Raw genomic sequence first — 13,528 nt, 5'->3', positions numbered from 1 at the left:
ATGTTCATCGACTGAGGAATGGATAAAGAAGATGTGGTGTGTGGGCGCCTGGGTGGCTCAGTCGGTTGAGCGTCCGACTTCGGCTCAGGTCATGATCTCACGGTCCGTGAGTTCAAGCCCTGCATCGGGCTCTGTGCTGACAGCTCAGAGCCTGGAGCCTGCTTCGGATTCTGTGTCTCCCTCTCTCTCTGACCCTCCCCCCGTTCATGCTCTGTGTCTCTCTGTCTCAAAAATAAATAAACATTAAAAAAAAATTAAAAGAAAAAGAAAAAGATGTGGTGTGTACATATGTATATACACATGTATATACACATACATATACACACACACACACACACAATAGATTATTCAGCCATAAGAAAGAAGGAAATATTTGTATTCTTATTTTTTAATGTTTTTATTTTTGAGAGAGAGAGACAGTGTGAGTGGGGATGAGAGACAGGGAGACACAGAATCTGAGGCAGGCTCCAGGCTCTGAGCTGTCAGCACAGAGCCCGATGCAGGGTTTAGACTCACAAACTGTGAGATCATGACCTGAGTCAAAGTTGGTCACTTGAACGACAGAGCTACCTAGGCACTCCAAGAAAGAATGAAATCTTAACTTTTGCAACAACATGGATGGAGCTAGAGGGTATTAGACTAAGTGAAATAAGTCAGTCAGAGAAAGACACATACTATATGATTCCAATCATGTAGAATTTAAGAAATGAAACAACTGAATACAGGGATAAAAAATAAAGAGAAGGAGAAAGAGAGAGAGAGAGAGAGAGAGAGGCAAAAGGCAAACCAAGAAACAGACTCTTAACTATAGATAACAAACTGATGGTTACTGGAAGGGAGGTGGGTGGGCAGTTAGGGAAATAGTTGTTGGGCATTAAGGGGGGCACTTGTTGTAATGAGAATTGGGAGCTGTATGTAAGTGATGAATCGCTAAATTCTACACAAGAAACCAATAGCACACTGTGTGTCAACTACCTGGAATTTAAATAAAAATTTGGAGGAAAAAAACCCAAAATACAAACTCCAGTGTATCTTTACACAATTTTTGCCAAAATTAAGTGAGGTAAAACATTAGGAATGTAACCAAACCAAAGGAGAGTTTCTCCAACTCATGCACAGCAAGCCAATAAAAATGGACATCGAGGCTTTGCCTGGAGAAAGAGGCTATTTATTGGTGTAGCACCACCCAGAAGAACAGGGAGCTAATGCTCTAAAGTCTTGAACTCGCTGATACCTTGAAAGTGAGGATTTTTAAGGGTAAAATTTGTGGCAGTGGTCCCTGGGAAGGTGGATGCGTTGACTGGAGGCCCATGCGGTCATGCTAGCATGCTCTGAGACTTGGGATATGAAAATATATCTTTACTCCTTATGTTGGAGAGCTCATTAAGCATGTCTGATGATTATATCCCTAGGGTGATTCTGGTTAAGTACTTGTCCTACGTACAGGCTCCTTTGAATGATAAGCACGCGTCTTTACCCGTTGAGCTCAGTGTTCCTTGACCAGCCCCATACCTGGAGCTGATAGAACCTCTGGTGGTCATCCTTCCATCTGAACTGACAAGATGGACGCTGGCTTCAGGAAGAAGGAAATCATTGTATAGAACATTATTTCTACTATTCCATTGATCTGCCCCTCACTTCCTCCAGATATTTTTGTGTGTCTCCACATCCTTCAGTGTGACCCTATCACTAAAGGTTTCTCTGAGAATAAAGGTTATTTGAAGATAGTAAGTCCAACTGTCTCCATGCTCTCTTCACTTTGCTCTTCCTCACCGCCTTTGTCACCATTGACAGCCAGGTACTTCACTGTTATTTCTCTGGTCACCTCTGCTCCCACAATAGAATGATACTTATTACACAGTATTTGCTATTCCTCCAACTGCATGGTCCATCAACCGATGTTTCCAATGGTCTGAAACACTTTTGTCCAAGTACCTACATGGCTAACTCTTCCTTCCTTCAAATCTTTGCTCAAATGCCAATGTTTCATTGAAGTCTACCTTGACCACTCTATGTCTGATTGCTTCCTCGTGCCCCTACTCCGTCACTTAAGCTGTTTTACATTTTATTTTTTTTACAGCACTTCTCACCTCCTAACATGTTGTATCACTGATTTTCGTATTTTTGTTTGTTTCCCCCTGCTGAGAATTTACAATCTATAAATACTATAGTTGGTAAGCCAGACTTCCATATCAACATATAAGCCTTTCTTTCCTGGCATATATGAGCTGTTTATACTAATTGATTGCAATTAATCCATAAATATCAATAAATTTACACAATTTAACTTAAAAGAGGTCACATTTTCTGCATGCATGCAACACAATTTAAAATTAATATTTGAGGGTTACCTGGGTGGCTCAGTCAGTTGAGCATCCAACTTCGGCTCAGGTCCTGATCTCACAGCTCGTGAGTTTGAGCCCCGCGTCAGGCTCTGTGCTGACCGCTCAGAGCCTGGAGCCTGCTACAGATTCTGTGCCTCCCTCTCTCTCTGCCCCAACCCACTCACATTCTGTCTCTGTCTCTCTCAAAAATATATAAACATTAAAAAAATAAAATTAATATTAAAAAAAGAAAAAAATGTGTCATTTAGCTTGCAAATTAAAAACACAGACTTTTTAAAATATTGAATTATTATTAGTGAAGTAAGAAATTAAAAAAAATATAACTTTACCTTATCTAATAATAGGCCACAATGGGAATAATTAATATCACTACATATAAGTTAAAAGTGAAGTAACACTCAGATTAATAATGCAAATATGAATTTCCTGTATTATTAAACAGATAGAAAAATGTGAATAAAACAAGAAGTCATTACTAGGTGCAGAAGCAAAAACAAACAAAAAATTAATTGAACCTGAAGGGAAGTGGAATTTGCCACTCCCAAAATATGTCTCTTTGGCGTAAGCGTTTTTCTTGTGCTGGTGATTTTTAAGAAATAGTAGACACAACAGAAACTCTGGAAACCAAGTAGAACTCACTGTTTTGTAAAAGACATTTACATTTATAAGGAAAATCTCCATTGATGTAAATGTCTCCCTCCTTGTACCAGGAAGAAGAGAACTAAATCTCTAGAAACTACCAAGAATGGAGAAGGCATGAATTTAAATCTGAATAACGAGCATGCCCTTTTTTTCTGTGATTTTCCTAGTAACTTCCTACACCTGGCTTCCATCTTTTGTGTTTAACAGGAGATAGTGTTTAAGGTGGTGACTTGGGCCACTTGGGGAGTTAGTTTTCTTGGTCATCTTGTCACCCGCAACTAGGTTCACCTCTTGGTGGGTGTGGAGCCAAAAGATACAACCATGTCAAGGAGTAGAAAGGAAGGATTTTACTTGCAACAAGTAAAATAGAACACTGGGGATATTTCCCTAAACAGTGTCTCCTCAGACAACAAAATTGGGGAAGTTTTAAGCTAAGGGTGCATGCATATTCATGAAGGGGCTGACACAAGGGGGATTCAGCATAGAATTGGGGCAAAAGTCACCTTAAGGTGATAGAGTCTGTCATAGTTGACCAAAGTTGAGTGGGCGGGCAAGAGTCAGTATCATCAATTCCCTGGCTCCAACTGGTCCAGTGTTTGAGGGCTCAAAGAGACTTAAATCCTGCAAAAATAACTCAAAAATATGTTTGGGGTAGGATGTGCTGGTCAGGCATAGATCACAAGATGGCCAGGACCTAAAATGATTTTTCTTATGTTAAGAAAGCTCTCTCTTTTTCTGGGGCCCCCTCACTCTTTCTGGTTACAATCTCCCATGTATACAATAAATATACAAGTTATTACACTTCTGTTTGTTTTTCTTTTGTTAATATGTCTTTTATTATGAGAGGAGGGGGTGTCTCAGCCAAGAATCTAGAAAGGTAGAGGAAAAATTATTCTTCCTTGCCCGTAAGCCTTATAAAATAGGAGAAATAAAATGGTAAAACTTTGATATAAATTGATGTATTTGAACACAAGAAAAAATAGAAATAAATTCTTCACCATCCCAGTCAAAAATTTAGAGCATCCCAAAAGAAAATCACACCATCAGACTCTTCATTGTATGACTTCTAAGGAAAAAGACAACTATTTTCTCAAACCTATCATAGCTACATTTAGTCCTTGAACTTTTGTCCTTGGAGACATGCCAAGCAATCTTCCTTAGAAATTGGTCCACAGGGATGACCAAATGTTGCATTATCTTCAGTCCCCAGTGCATGAGGTGTCCTGGAATTATCAGGATGACAGGTAAGACATATTCTGCTCTCCTTATGTTCAGAATAGATTCCTGATATTCTTTTTAGAAATAATTTTCCTGTTTGACCAGGACCTGAACAAAATTTCCAGGTTGATTATTTTTTATTTCAGAATAAAATAAAATGAATGCACTAAAATTTAAAGAGAACTTATCTCAAAGAAAACAAATATTATATTACAGAAATTTTCAGCTCAAATGTTTTTCATATTTGATTTGTGAGCAGAACGTGAGGCTGACAAACTTCTAGGCGGATCGTGTTGGAAGAAAGGTTTTTCCCCTCCAATTCTGGTTCACAGTAAGTATTATTCTCCCAAAATTAGAGGTCTTAATTTAGTTTGGATCAAATATAATGGGGACATTATCAGAACAGTGTGCATACACATGTCATTTAGACTTTCCCCAAGTAATGTCAGGATTTGTGGAATCAGAAATATAGAGTTAGTGGAATCAGGGTCTATGAGTAATGAATATATTTTCAAACTTTTATTTTAAATGTTCAGATTAGGAAAACACACCTATTGGAAACTAAAACTAATATGGGGTCTACAATTTTAATACACTTAACTAAAGTCCTCTAAGTTTGAAATTTGTCATTTGTATTACATAATATTGAAAAAAAAGGACACTGAATGATGCGTTAAAATTGTTTTTATATCATTATTTATGATTTATCTTTTTTTCAGGTTTGCTGAAATTAATTATAAACAAGAATATAGTAGTATGAGCATGCTCTCTGGAGTCAATCTAACTTGTAGAATCACAGAGCAACATTTAATAGCTCTGACTCTGAATAAGTTTCTTGAACTTTTTCTCATATAAAAAATGTGGCTAAGAGTAGTAGCACCTGGGGTACAATATGTCGCATGGACTAAATACATTAAGAAGCACTTAGAACAGACTGGGCTCATTTTAATTATTCAACATGTTAGCTTTCATTATCTTGTATTCAAAGGTGAATTTATTTCCGCTTTTGTATTTGGCAATCAAATTAAGATTTTTTTCAGTCATATTTTATAAATCACTCATTACCATCAATTTCTAGAAACACCCCACTAATGTAAATACGCCATGTCATTCACATAAACACACTTTTTGAAGTCATTCCTGTTAAGGGTCAACTTTGATTTTTTTTCACAGTTGAAAGCAGTTGAAAGCTATGGGTAGAAAGAATAACACACATGTGCCTGACTTCATCCTTATGGGGCTGACAGATTCTGAAGAGATCCAGCTGGTCCTTTTCATGCTGTTTCTCCTGATATACCTGGTTACTGTGCTGGGAAATGCTGGGATGATATTAATCATCCGCTTGGATCTCCAGCTTCACACCCCCATGTATTTGTTCCTCCGTCACCTGTCATTTCTCGACCTCAGTTACTCAACTGTCATCACACCTAAAACCTTACAGAACTTACTGACTTCCACCAAGTATATTTCATACACGGGCTGCTTCACCCAGATGTCCTTTTTTGTCTTCTTGGGCGCCACTGAATGTTTCCTTCTCTCCTCAATGGCCTATGATCGCTATGTCGCTATCTGCAATCCTCTGCACTACCCAGTGGTTATGTCCGCAAGGTTCTGCTCTCACCTCATCTTTGGGTCCTATGTGATTGGCTTTGTGGACTCCTTTGTCAATGGGCTTTGCATGAGCAGGTTGCATTTCTGCGACTCCAATGTAATCCGTCACTTTTTCTGTGACACAACCCCAGTTTTAGCCTTGTCTTGCACAGACACACATGACGTTGAAATCATGATATTTATTGTCGCTGGCTCCACTCTAATGGTGTCTCTTATCACAATATCTGTGTCCTATGTGTCCATTCTGTCTACTATCCTGAAAATTACTTCCACTTCAGGAAAGAAAAAAGCCTTCTCTACTTGTGCCTCTCATCTCCTGGGAGTCGCCATCTTTTATGGCACTATGATTTTTACTTATTTAAAGCCAAGTAAGTCTTATTCCTTGGGAAAGGATCAAGTGGCTTCTGTTTTTTATACTATTGTGATCCCCATGCTGAATCCGCTCATTTATAGTCTCAGGAACAGAGAAGTGAAAAATGCTCTCCTTAGAGTCATGCGGAAGGGAGAGGGCTCTGGGCAATTGAAATAGGTGATGCTCAACTTTTCAGTTCATTGTTCTTCTTCTTCCATATAGTGTATTTCTTTTGTCTCTCTCCAAAAACTCCTTTAACTTGTTTGTATTTCCATTGAACCATTCTTGACCAAATATGATCTCGGACATTTCCAGGAAGATATCTTTAGAAATTCCATGTTGTAATTGAAAACCATGAAATATGTTTTAAATCTATGGTATAAATGCATGTTTTTTTTTTCAGTGTTGAATGTTTTTATTTATTTTTATTTATTGTCCGTGAACAAACATACAGTGCAGTCTTGGCTTCAGGAGTAGATTCCCAGGATTCATCACTTATATACAACACCTAGTGCTTATCAGAACAAGTGCCCTTTGCAATGCCCATCACTCATTTTTCCCACCCCCCACTGCCATCAATCCTCAGTTTATTCTCTGTATTTAAAAGTCTCTTAAGGTTTGTGTCTCTCTCTCTGTTTGTATCTTATTTTTCCTTCCCTTTCCTTGTGGTCTTCTGTTAAGTTTCTCAAGTTCCTCATATGAGTCATATCATATGATATCTGTCTTTCTCTGATTGACTTATTTCACTTGGCATAATACCTTCCAGTTCCACCCACGTTGTTGCAAATGGCAAGATTTTATTCTTTTTCATCACCAAGTAGTATTCCATTGTGTATATATACCACATCTTCTTTATCCATTCATCAGTTGATGGACATGTGGACTTTTTCCATAATTTGGCTATTGTTGATAGTGCTTCTATAAACATTACGGTAAATGCATGTGTTTTAAGGGCAACTGATGTGCAAAATGAGACAATATAGTAGTCATCTTTTAAACTCTATCAAACAAATTCCCATGAATAGAGTTCTTCAGAGATCTTTATTATGGAAAAGAACTCCATTTTTGGCACAATACCAGTTTCAGAAATCATTTTGTTTATTATATAGAGAAAAAATTAGCAGAGTGATTATGAGAACTTGCTGTGAAACCAAACATTCAAGTATTTGGATTCTACGCTACCCTTTTAGCTGTATAACCCTCAATGGATCACTGAAAATCTAAGCCTCAGTCTTCTCAACTGTACAAGATAAATAATAATTCCAGGGCTATTTAGTTAATTATAAAGATTAGATCAGATAATAGATGTGAAGCATTCAAGGAAGTCCTAATAAATGTGGGCCATTATCATTAGAAGGCTTACATTCCTGCAATATTTTCAATGCACAATGGCTTTTTCTTAAAGAATATTCACTCGTGTTTTATAAATTATTTTTTGCCAACTTAACTGACAAACAACTAAGGAAAAGCTCAGCACTTCACAGTTTTGGATTTAAAATGGTTTATGTTAACATTGGAGAATGCTTGGAAACCACGGAAAAGAGGAAGGAAATAGAAATGCCTTAACAGTCTTTAACAGTTTTGTGTGTGTTCTTCTGGATCTATAGTTATGTACGCATGTGAGTATATTACATACATAAGCAAAATTTCTGTCATATTCCATGTGTTTTTCTACACTTTCTGTATACACTTGAAAGTTTAACTTTTGATAATTCCTTTGTCGTTGAAATCTGAGATGAACGTGTTCTGAATATTTGGGAAAAAAATTAAGAGTCTCATGTTGCAGTGCTTTGGATCTGAAATGTAAATATATCAACTTAAAAATCTGTATGCAGTGACATCTCTTTGGTGGCTACCTGCTAAACATTTAAAAACCTTACCTTTCTGTGACATTTAATAAGCTTCGGTAGACAGCTGCTTTGTTGAAGCTTTGTGTGTTTTCTCAAAACTCATTGCTTTTCTCCTAACTTTTATAGATTTGCTATGGTCACTAAAAATAAATGTTGAATTAAGTGTTCGACTCATTTGTTTTAATTTTTTAACAGAGACAAGCTGTAAAGCCAAGAATTGACAATGAATTCAGAATTTGTGGCAACCCATAAACTGTAGTCATACTGCTGAAATTTCCTTTATTTTTACATTTTCTCTCTCCATAATCTGAATTACAATTTTAGTTTTCTCTGCTATGTAAATGTTAAGAATGTATTTTTCCACTTTCCAAGTATCTGTTTCTTTTGTTTAAACTTTTGTAACTAGATAGTTTTCATTCAAGCAATAATTTTATAACATTTTCACTTTTTGAAATGTATCACATTTTTTGTATAACTATAGTTCATTATTTTTCCTACATGGTTTTTTAAGTGTTCAAAATAAAGTGCAAAAGTGTAAACTTTCTTTTAGAAGTTAAAAGTTTAAAAATTTTTCACTAATTCAGAGCGCCCGGTGGCTCAGTCGGTTGAACGTCTGACTTCAGCTCAGGTCATGATCTTACGGCTTGTGAGTTCCAGTCCCGTGTCCCTCTCTGTTAACAACCGAAGCCTGCTTCGGATGCTGTGTCTCCCTCTCTCTCTGCCCCTCCCCTGCTCGTGCTCCATCTCTCTCTCAAAAATAAACATTAAAAAAAATTAAAAAAAAATTGTTTTCACTAATTCAAAAGTACTGAAAAACCTATTCAAACCTTCTAAATATGCATTATTTTCCTCCACTTAATTTATTTTACAAGTTTCCTGCTCATATATCATGCCATTTAAAATTATTATGACTTAGTTTTTGCTTTGATATCCATGTGGTCTAGACTCTTTCTTTAGAGCTATTGTTACCTGTTTTTGTTTGCAATTGGTAACGAGTGTATGATAAACACTTGTTGATAACAAGTGTATGATAAATACTATATTATTGTTGAATAATATACTTTTTGGCTGCTCTTTCGTCTTTTACATGCACTATGTCATTTAATACATTTACCGGTCTTTTCATTTTTCTGATCTTTTTTATAAACTATCTTTTCACCTTGTTTTCATTTAGGTCTACTTCCGTGATTAGGAAATGCACTCTGCTGGCTTGAATTGGCAAAGATGGCCAATAGATTCTGTGACTGTGTAGACAGCACTTAGGTTGAACACATGCTAATTAAATTAAATTACATTTATAATTAAAATAGGACCACTGTAATTTTTTATAATATAATTTGGAAAGCATTATTCATTACATACATGTAACTATAATCTATGCACAATATGAAAGATTTAGACTGTTTGTGTTTGCCCTATAAAATTCCCTGTTACGTAAGTGCATATCATATTTTATGTAAAATGCGGTCTAGACATAATTTAAGACATATTATTTTTGCTTATGGTGCCATGCCAAAATGCTATTTAATACAAATATGTTAAAGAAATAAGAGTAGAATAGAGTATGTCAAAAATATGAGGGGTGTGTGAGTGGCTCAGTTGATTAAGCGACTGACCCTTGATCTCAGCTCAGGTCATGATCTCATGGGTTTGTGAGTTCAAGCCCTGAATTGGGCCACACGCTGTCAGTGTGGAACCTGCTTGAGATTCTCTCTCTCTCTCTCTGTCTCTCTGTCTCTCTGTCTCTCTCTGTCTCTCTCCATCCCTCCCCCCACCCCGTCTCTCTCTGCCTCTCTCTCTCTCTCGGAATAAACTTAAAAAGACATTAGAAAAAAAGAGCATGTCAAAAATATGAAAAGCTGTGCCTGCTTCCAGGTAATTGATAGTGTTGGTAATAACATATTTTGTTGAGCACTTATCATGTGCCAGACAATATTCACAGGATATAACATATCCTCACAAGATAACTTTTAGGTAGGTACTAGCAATATCCAAATGTTAATCTCACATAACAGAAAGCAATCCTTCTATCCCTTCAGGTGGAGATGTAAGAATAATCCTATAATTTTCTTTATAGAAAATCACACCTAGTTCAGCTGCATATTATGTTGACTCTAGATACAGAATATATCTAGAGTCTATCTCTCAGCACATTCTCTGTCATCACATTGGCCCAAGGGACCTGGTCTCAGAATTATTGCTGCAGCCTTTCACTTTGGCCTTACCCATCATGAGTTTGATCTTGCTGTAAAAGCCAGGGTGATACTCTAAACCAGTAAACTGGATCATATCCACTTTCACAAATCCTACCAGACTTCTCATCCCACTAAGAATAAAAACCAAAACTTTTACAAGCACCTATTGGTCCCAAATGATCTTGTGCCCACTCCTTACATATAGTAACTCATTCCTTAGTGTTCTGTCCATCATGCTTACTTTGTTTCAATAACATGCTCTCCTAACTCTGCCTGTACACATTAGTCTTCATACTGCCTGGAATTTTCTCTTTTCTCCTCTTCACCCTGACACTTCCTTTTCATAGACAACTGCATGACTTGGTCCTTATTCTGTTCTGAAGAATATCCCTTACCACCCGATTTAAAATTGTACCCGTTCGTAGCCCTCTTTCATGCTCCATTTGTTTCCCATAATGTTTTCTCTCCAACTAACATTTTATGTATTTAGCTCATGCCTTTTCTTTCTTGTATCCCTCCTCTTCTGCCCTTGCATCCTGTAAGCTCTATGAGCACAGGATTTTTACTTGTTTGTTCAATGTCATACCCCCATCACCTAGGGAACAGCCTCAACAGCTGTATCTGAAGGCTGCATTTTGCAGCTAATAAACCTAGAGCACAAAGAGATTAAGTAACTGGTTCATAAGTACTCCGTGTTAAAGAACAAGCTCACGTTGGAACTCAGAGACTTTTCTCAGAGGTGAAAAAATAGAATTCATTGTTATATTAAAGCAAGTGTTAAATAAAATACCAGGAGCTGTTAAAAGGTGTAGTATGTTGCCCGCACTCTAGAATTGCTGATGGAAGGCAGCGTGATTTTGACGATACTAGCTAAATTTTCTCAAACGGGTACAGTCCTACTTACAAAAAGAGAGATTCTGGAAAAGAAAGAACAATTTATCAGATGATGGTATGGTTCTGGAGAGAGAACCTGTAATAGTCAGGGCACAGGCTATGGTAGTGTAGTGAAGGGGTTCAGAAATCAAGTGTCCCAACAAAGACAAAAACAAGTACCCTCGGTTATAACATTGCAGAGTTTAGCTGGCTAAGGTTTGTGGATGGCTCTTTTTCACCAGGTCATCCTGGGACCTGGGTTTCTTCTATGTTGTTGAATTGGTGTCGCCCAGATGTGTCCTCTTGTGCATCAGTGAAGAGGGTTCACCCAGCACTCTGCACATTGCGGTCTGGGAGAAAGGGGCAATTTTCACAATGGGAAAGCAATTCCCTTATTTTTGTTCATACAGACTTTTAAGGAGTTATTCAATTCATTTAATACATATAGGACTGTTCAGGTCACCCGTTTCTTCCGAAGTGACTATCTTTATGCAACTGCACGTTTCATTTAATTTTCAAAATTATTAACAGAGTTGTTTATACTATTCTATCATTACCCTTTTACTATTTCTGGGGACAAAGTGGCACCCCTTCTTTCATTCCTGATGTGGGAATGTATCTTCTGTCTTTACAATGGTGACCACGGGAATTATAATATGCATGTTTAGTATAGTACAGTTTACCTAAAATAATATAAAATACAACTTTTAATGTCAGAAACCCAAAGCAGTAAAGACCCAATTCTTCTCTCTTCTTCTTTCTTTTGTTGTCACAAATTTTACTTTTATGCCTGGTTTAAGCCAATAATGCATCAGCATAGTTTTACCTCATTTATTCTTTAAAGCACTTATAATTAAGTGTCCAATATGTGTTAAATTTATCTTCATTGTAACATTTTTGGTATTACTCATATCCTTGTGTAGACACAAATTTTCTTCTGTTATCATGCTTCCATTGTCCGGAAAAGTGTTGAAACATAAGTTTCCTGGCTATAAATTATTTCAGTGTGTGTATATTTATTTCCAGAAAGATTCTATTTTGTTTTTTATATTTTAAAGATTTTTAAAATATTTCCATGCGTATTACATTCTGATTGACAGTGATTATCTTTCACTACTTTAAATGTTTCTTCATTATATCTGGTATGAATCATTTCTGATGGCATCTTCTATAATTCATATAATTTTTACTTTGTATGTGACATGCATTTTCCTCTGAATGCTGTCATAATTATCTATTTATCTTCATTATCAATCAGTGGGACTAATGAGTCTAGGTGTGTTTTGTTTGTTGATTGGTTTGCTGTTTGTATTTTTCCTGCCTAGGGTCCACTGACCTTGGACCCATGGTTCGATGTTCCCTTAATTTTAGAAAAGTCATGGCCATTATCTTTTTAAATATTTCTTCTGATTAATTCCTTCTCTATTTTGTTCTGGATATTAGACTCTTTGATATTGTGCCATGATTATTAGATACTTTTATTCTCACTTTTTCTATAGCTTTCATTCTGTTGGCTTAATTCCTGTAGTTTATCTTCCAGTTTTCTGTCTGTTTCTCAACCTCTTTGATATACTGATGAACCCGTTGAAGGAATTATTTGTCTCTGATACTGTGAGTGTGTAAGTGTGTGTTTATTTCTAGAGTTTCACTGGACACTTCTTCATGGTTTCCATCCATCTGATGAAATACATACTCACTTATCTAATGTTACTGTCTCTACTAGATATTTCGACCTAGTAATTTCAATGTTTAGTCAAGACCCCCAGCAACACCTGCTTTTAAAAAGTTGATTTATTATGATTCTTATGAGCTATTCTTACTATTTTTGGCTGGAGGCTGCAGAGAAAACTACAGTGAAGCCAAAAGTTCTCTTTCTAGGCTCCTCTGCTTTTCCCAATCGCCCAAACCTGGCTTTCATGTACACATATACATACATATATTTAAAAAAATAACATTTTTATTTATTTTTGAAAGACAGAGCATGAGTGGAGGAGGAACAGAGAGAGAAGGAGACACAGAATCCAAAACAGGCTCCAGACTCCGAGCTGTCAGCACAGAACCCGACGCGGGGCTCGAACTCACAAACCGTGAGATCATGACCTGAGCCCAAGTCAGACGCTTAACTGACTGAGCCACCTAGGCCCCCTGATATATTTAATTTAGTTACTTTCTTCCTACCTTCTTGCCTGGCGGCTACATCTTTCTCCCACCTAGTACAAAGGTGAAACTGTTCCTGTGTCTCATCTCCTCCTGGAGGAACTTGTCTCCCCTTTCGATTCAGATTACTTGAATGTTTGCAGATTCTGCTTTCTGATAGACTCATGAAAAGTTATAATTGTGTAGATTGCCTGGATTTTTAAAAACATTATTTGCAGCTTTCTAAACCCAAGTGGAAGTGGAAATTTATTTATTTATTTATTTATTTATTTATTTAAAATTTTA

At 36.7% G+C, this 13,528-nt stretch overlaps 1 protein-coding gene across 1 annotated transcript; it reads left to right on the top strand.

The window, feature by feature from the left end:
- Positions 1–5,397: 5,397 nt before the first annotated feature.
- On the top strand, positions 5,398–6,345 carry LOC132660690 (olfactory receptor 8H1-like). The gene has a single exon (XM_060604474.3). The coding sequence runs from the start codon at positions 5,398–5,400 to the stop codon at positions 6,343–6,345; it is 948 nt and encodes a 315-aa protein (XP_060460457.2).
- The last annotated feature ends 7,183 nt before the right edge of the window (positions 6,346–13,528 follow it).

This window comes from Panthera onca, chromosome D1 (assembly GCF_046562875.1).
Source record: "Panthera onca isolate mPanOnc1 chromosome D1, mPanOnc1 haplotype 2, whole genome shotgun sequence".
Lineage (NCBI taxonomy): Eukaryota > Metazoa > Chordata > Mammalia > Carnivora > Felidae > Panthera > Panthera onca.
The sequence above is the reverse complement of the archived record's forward strand: the minus strand, read 5'-3'. Positions and strand labels throughout refer to the sequence as shown.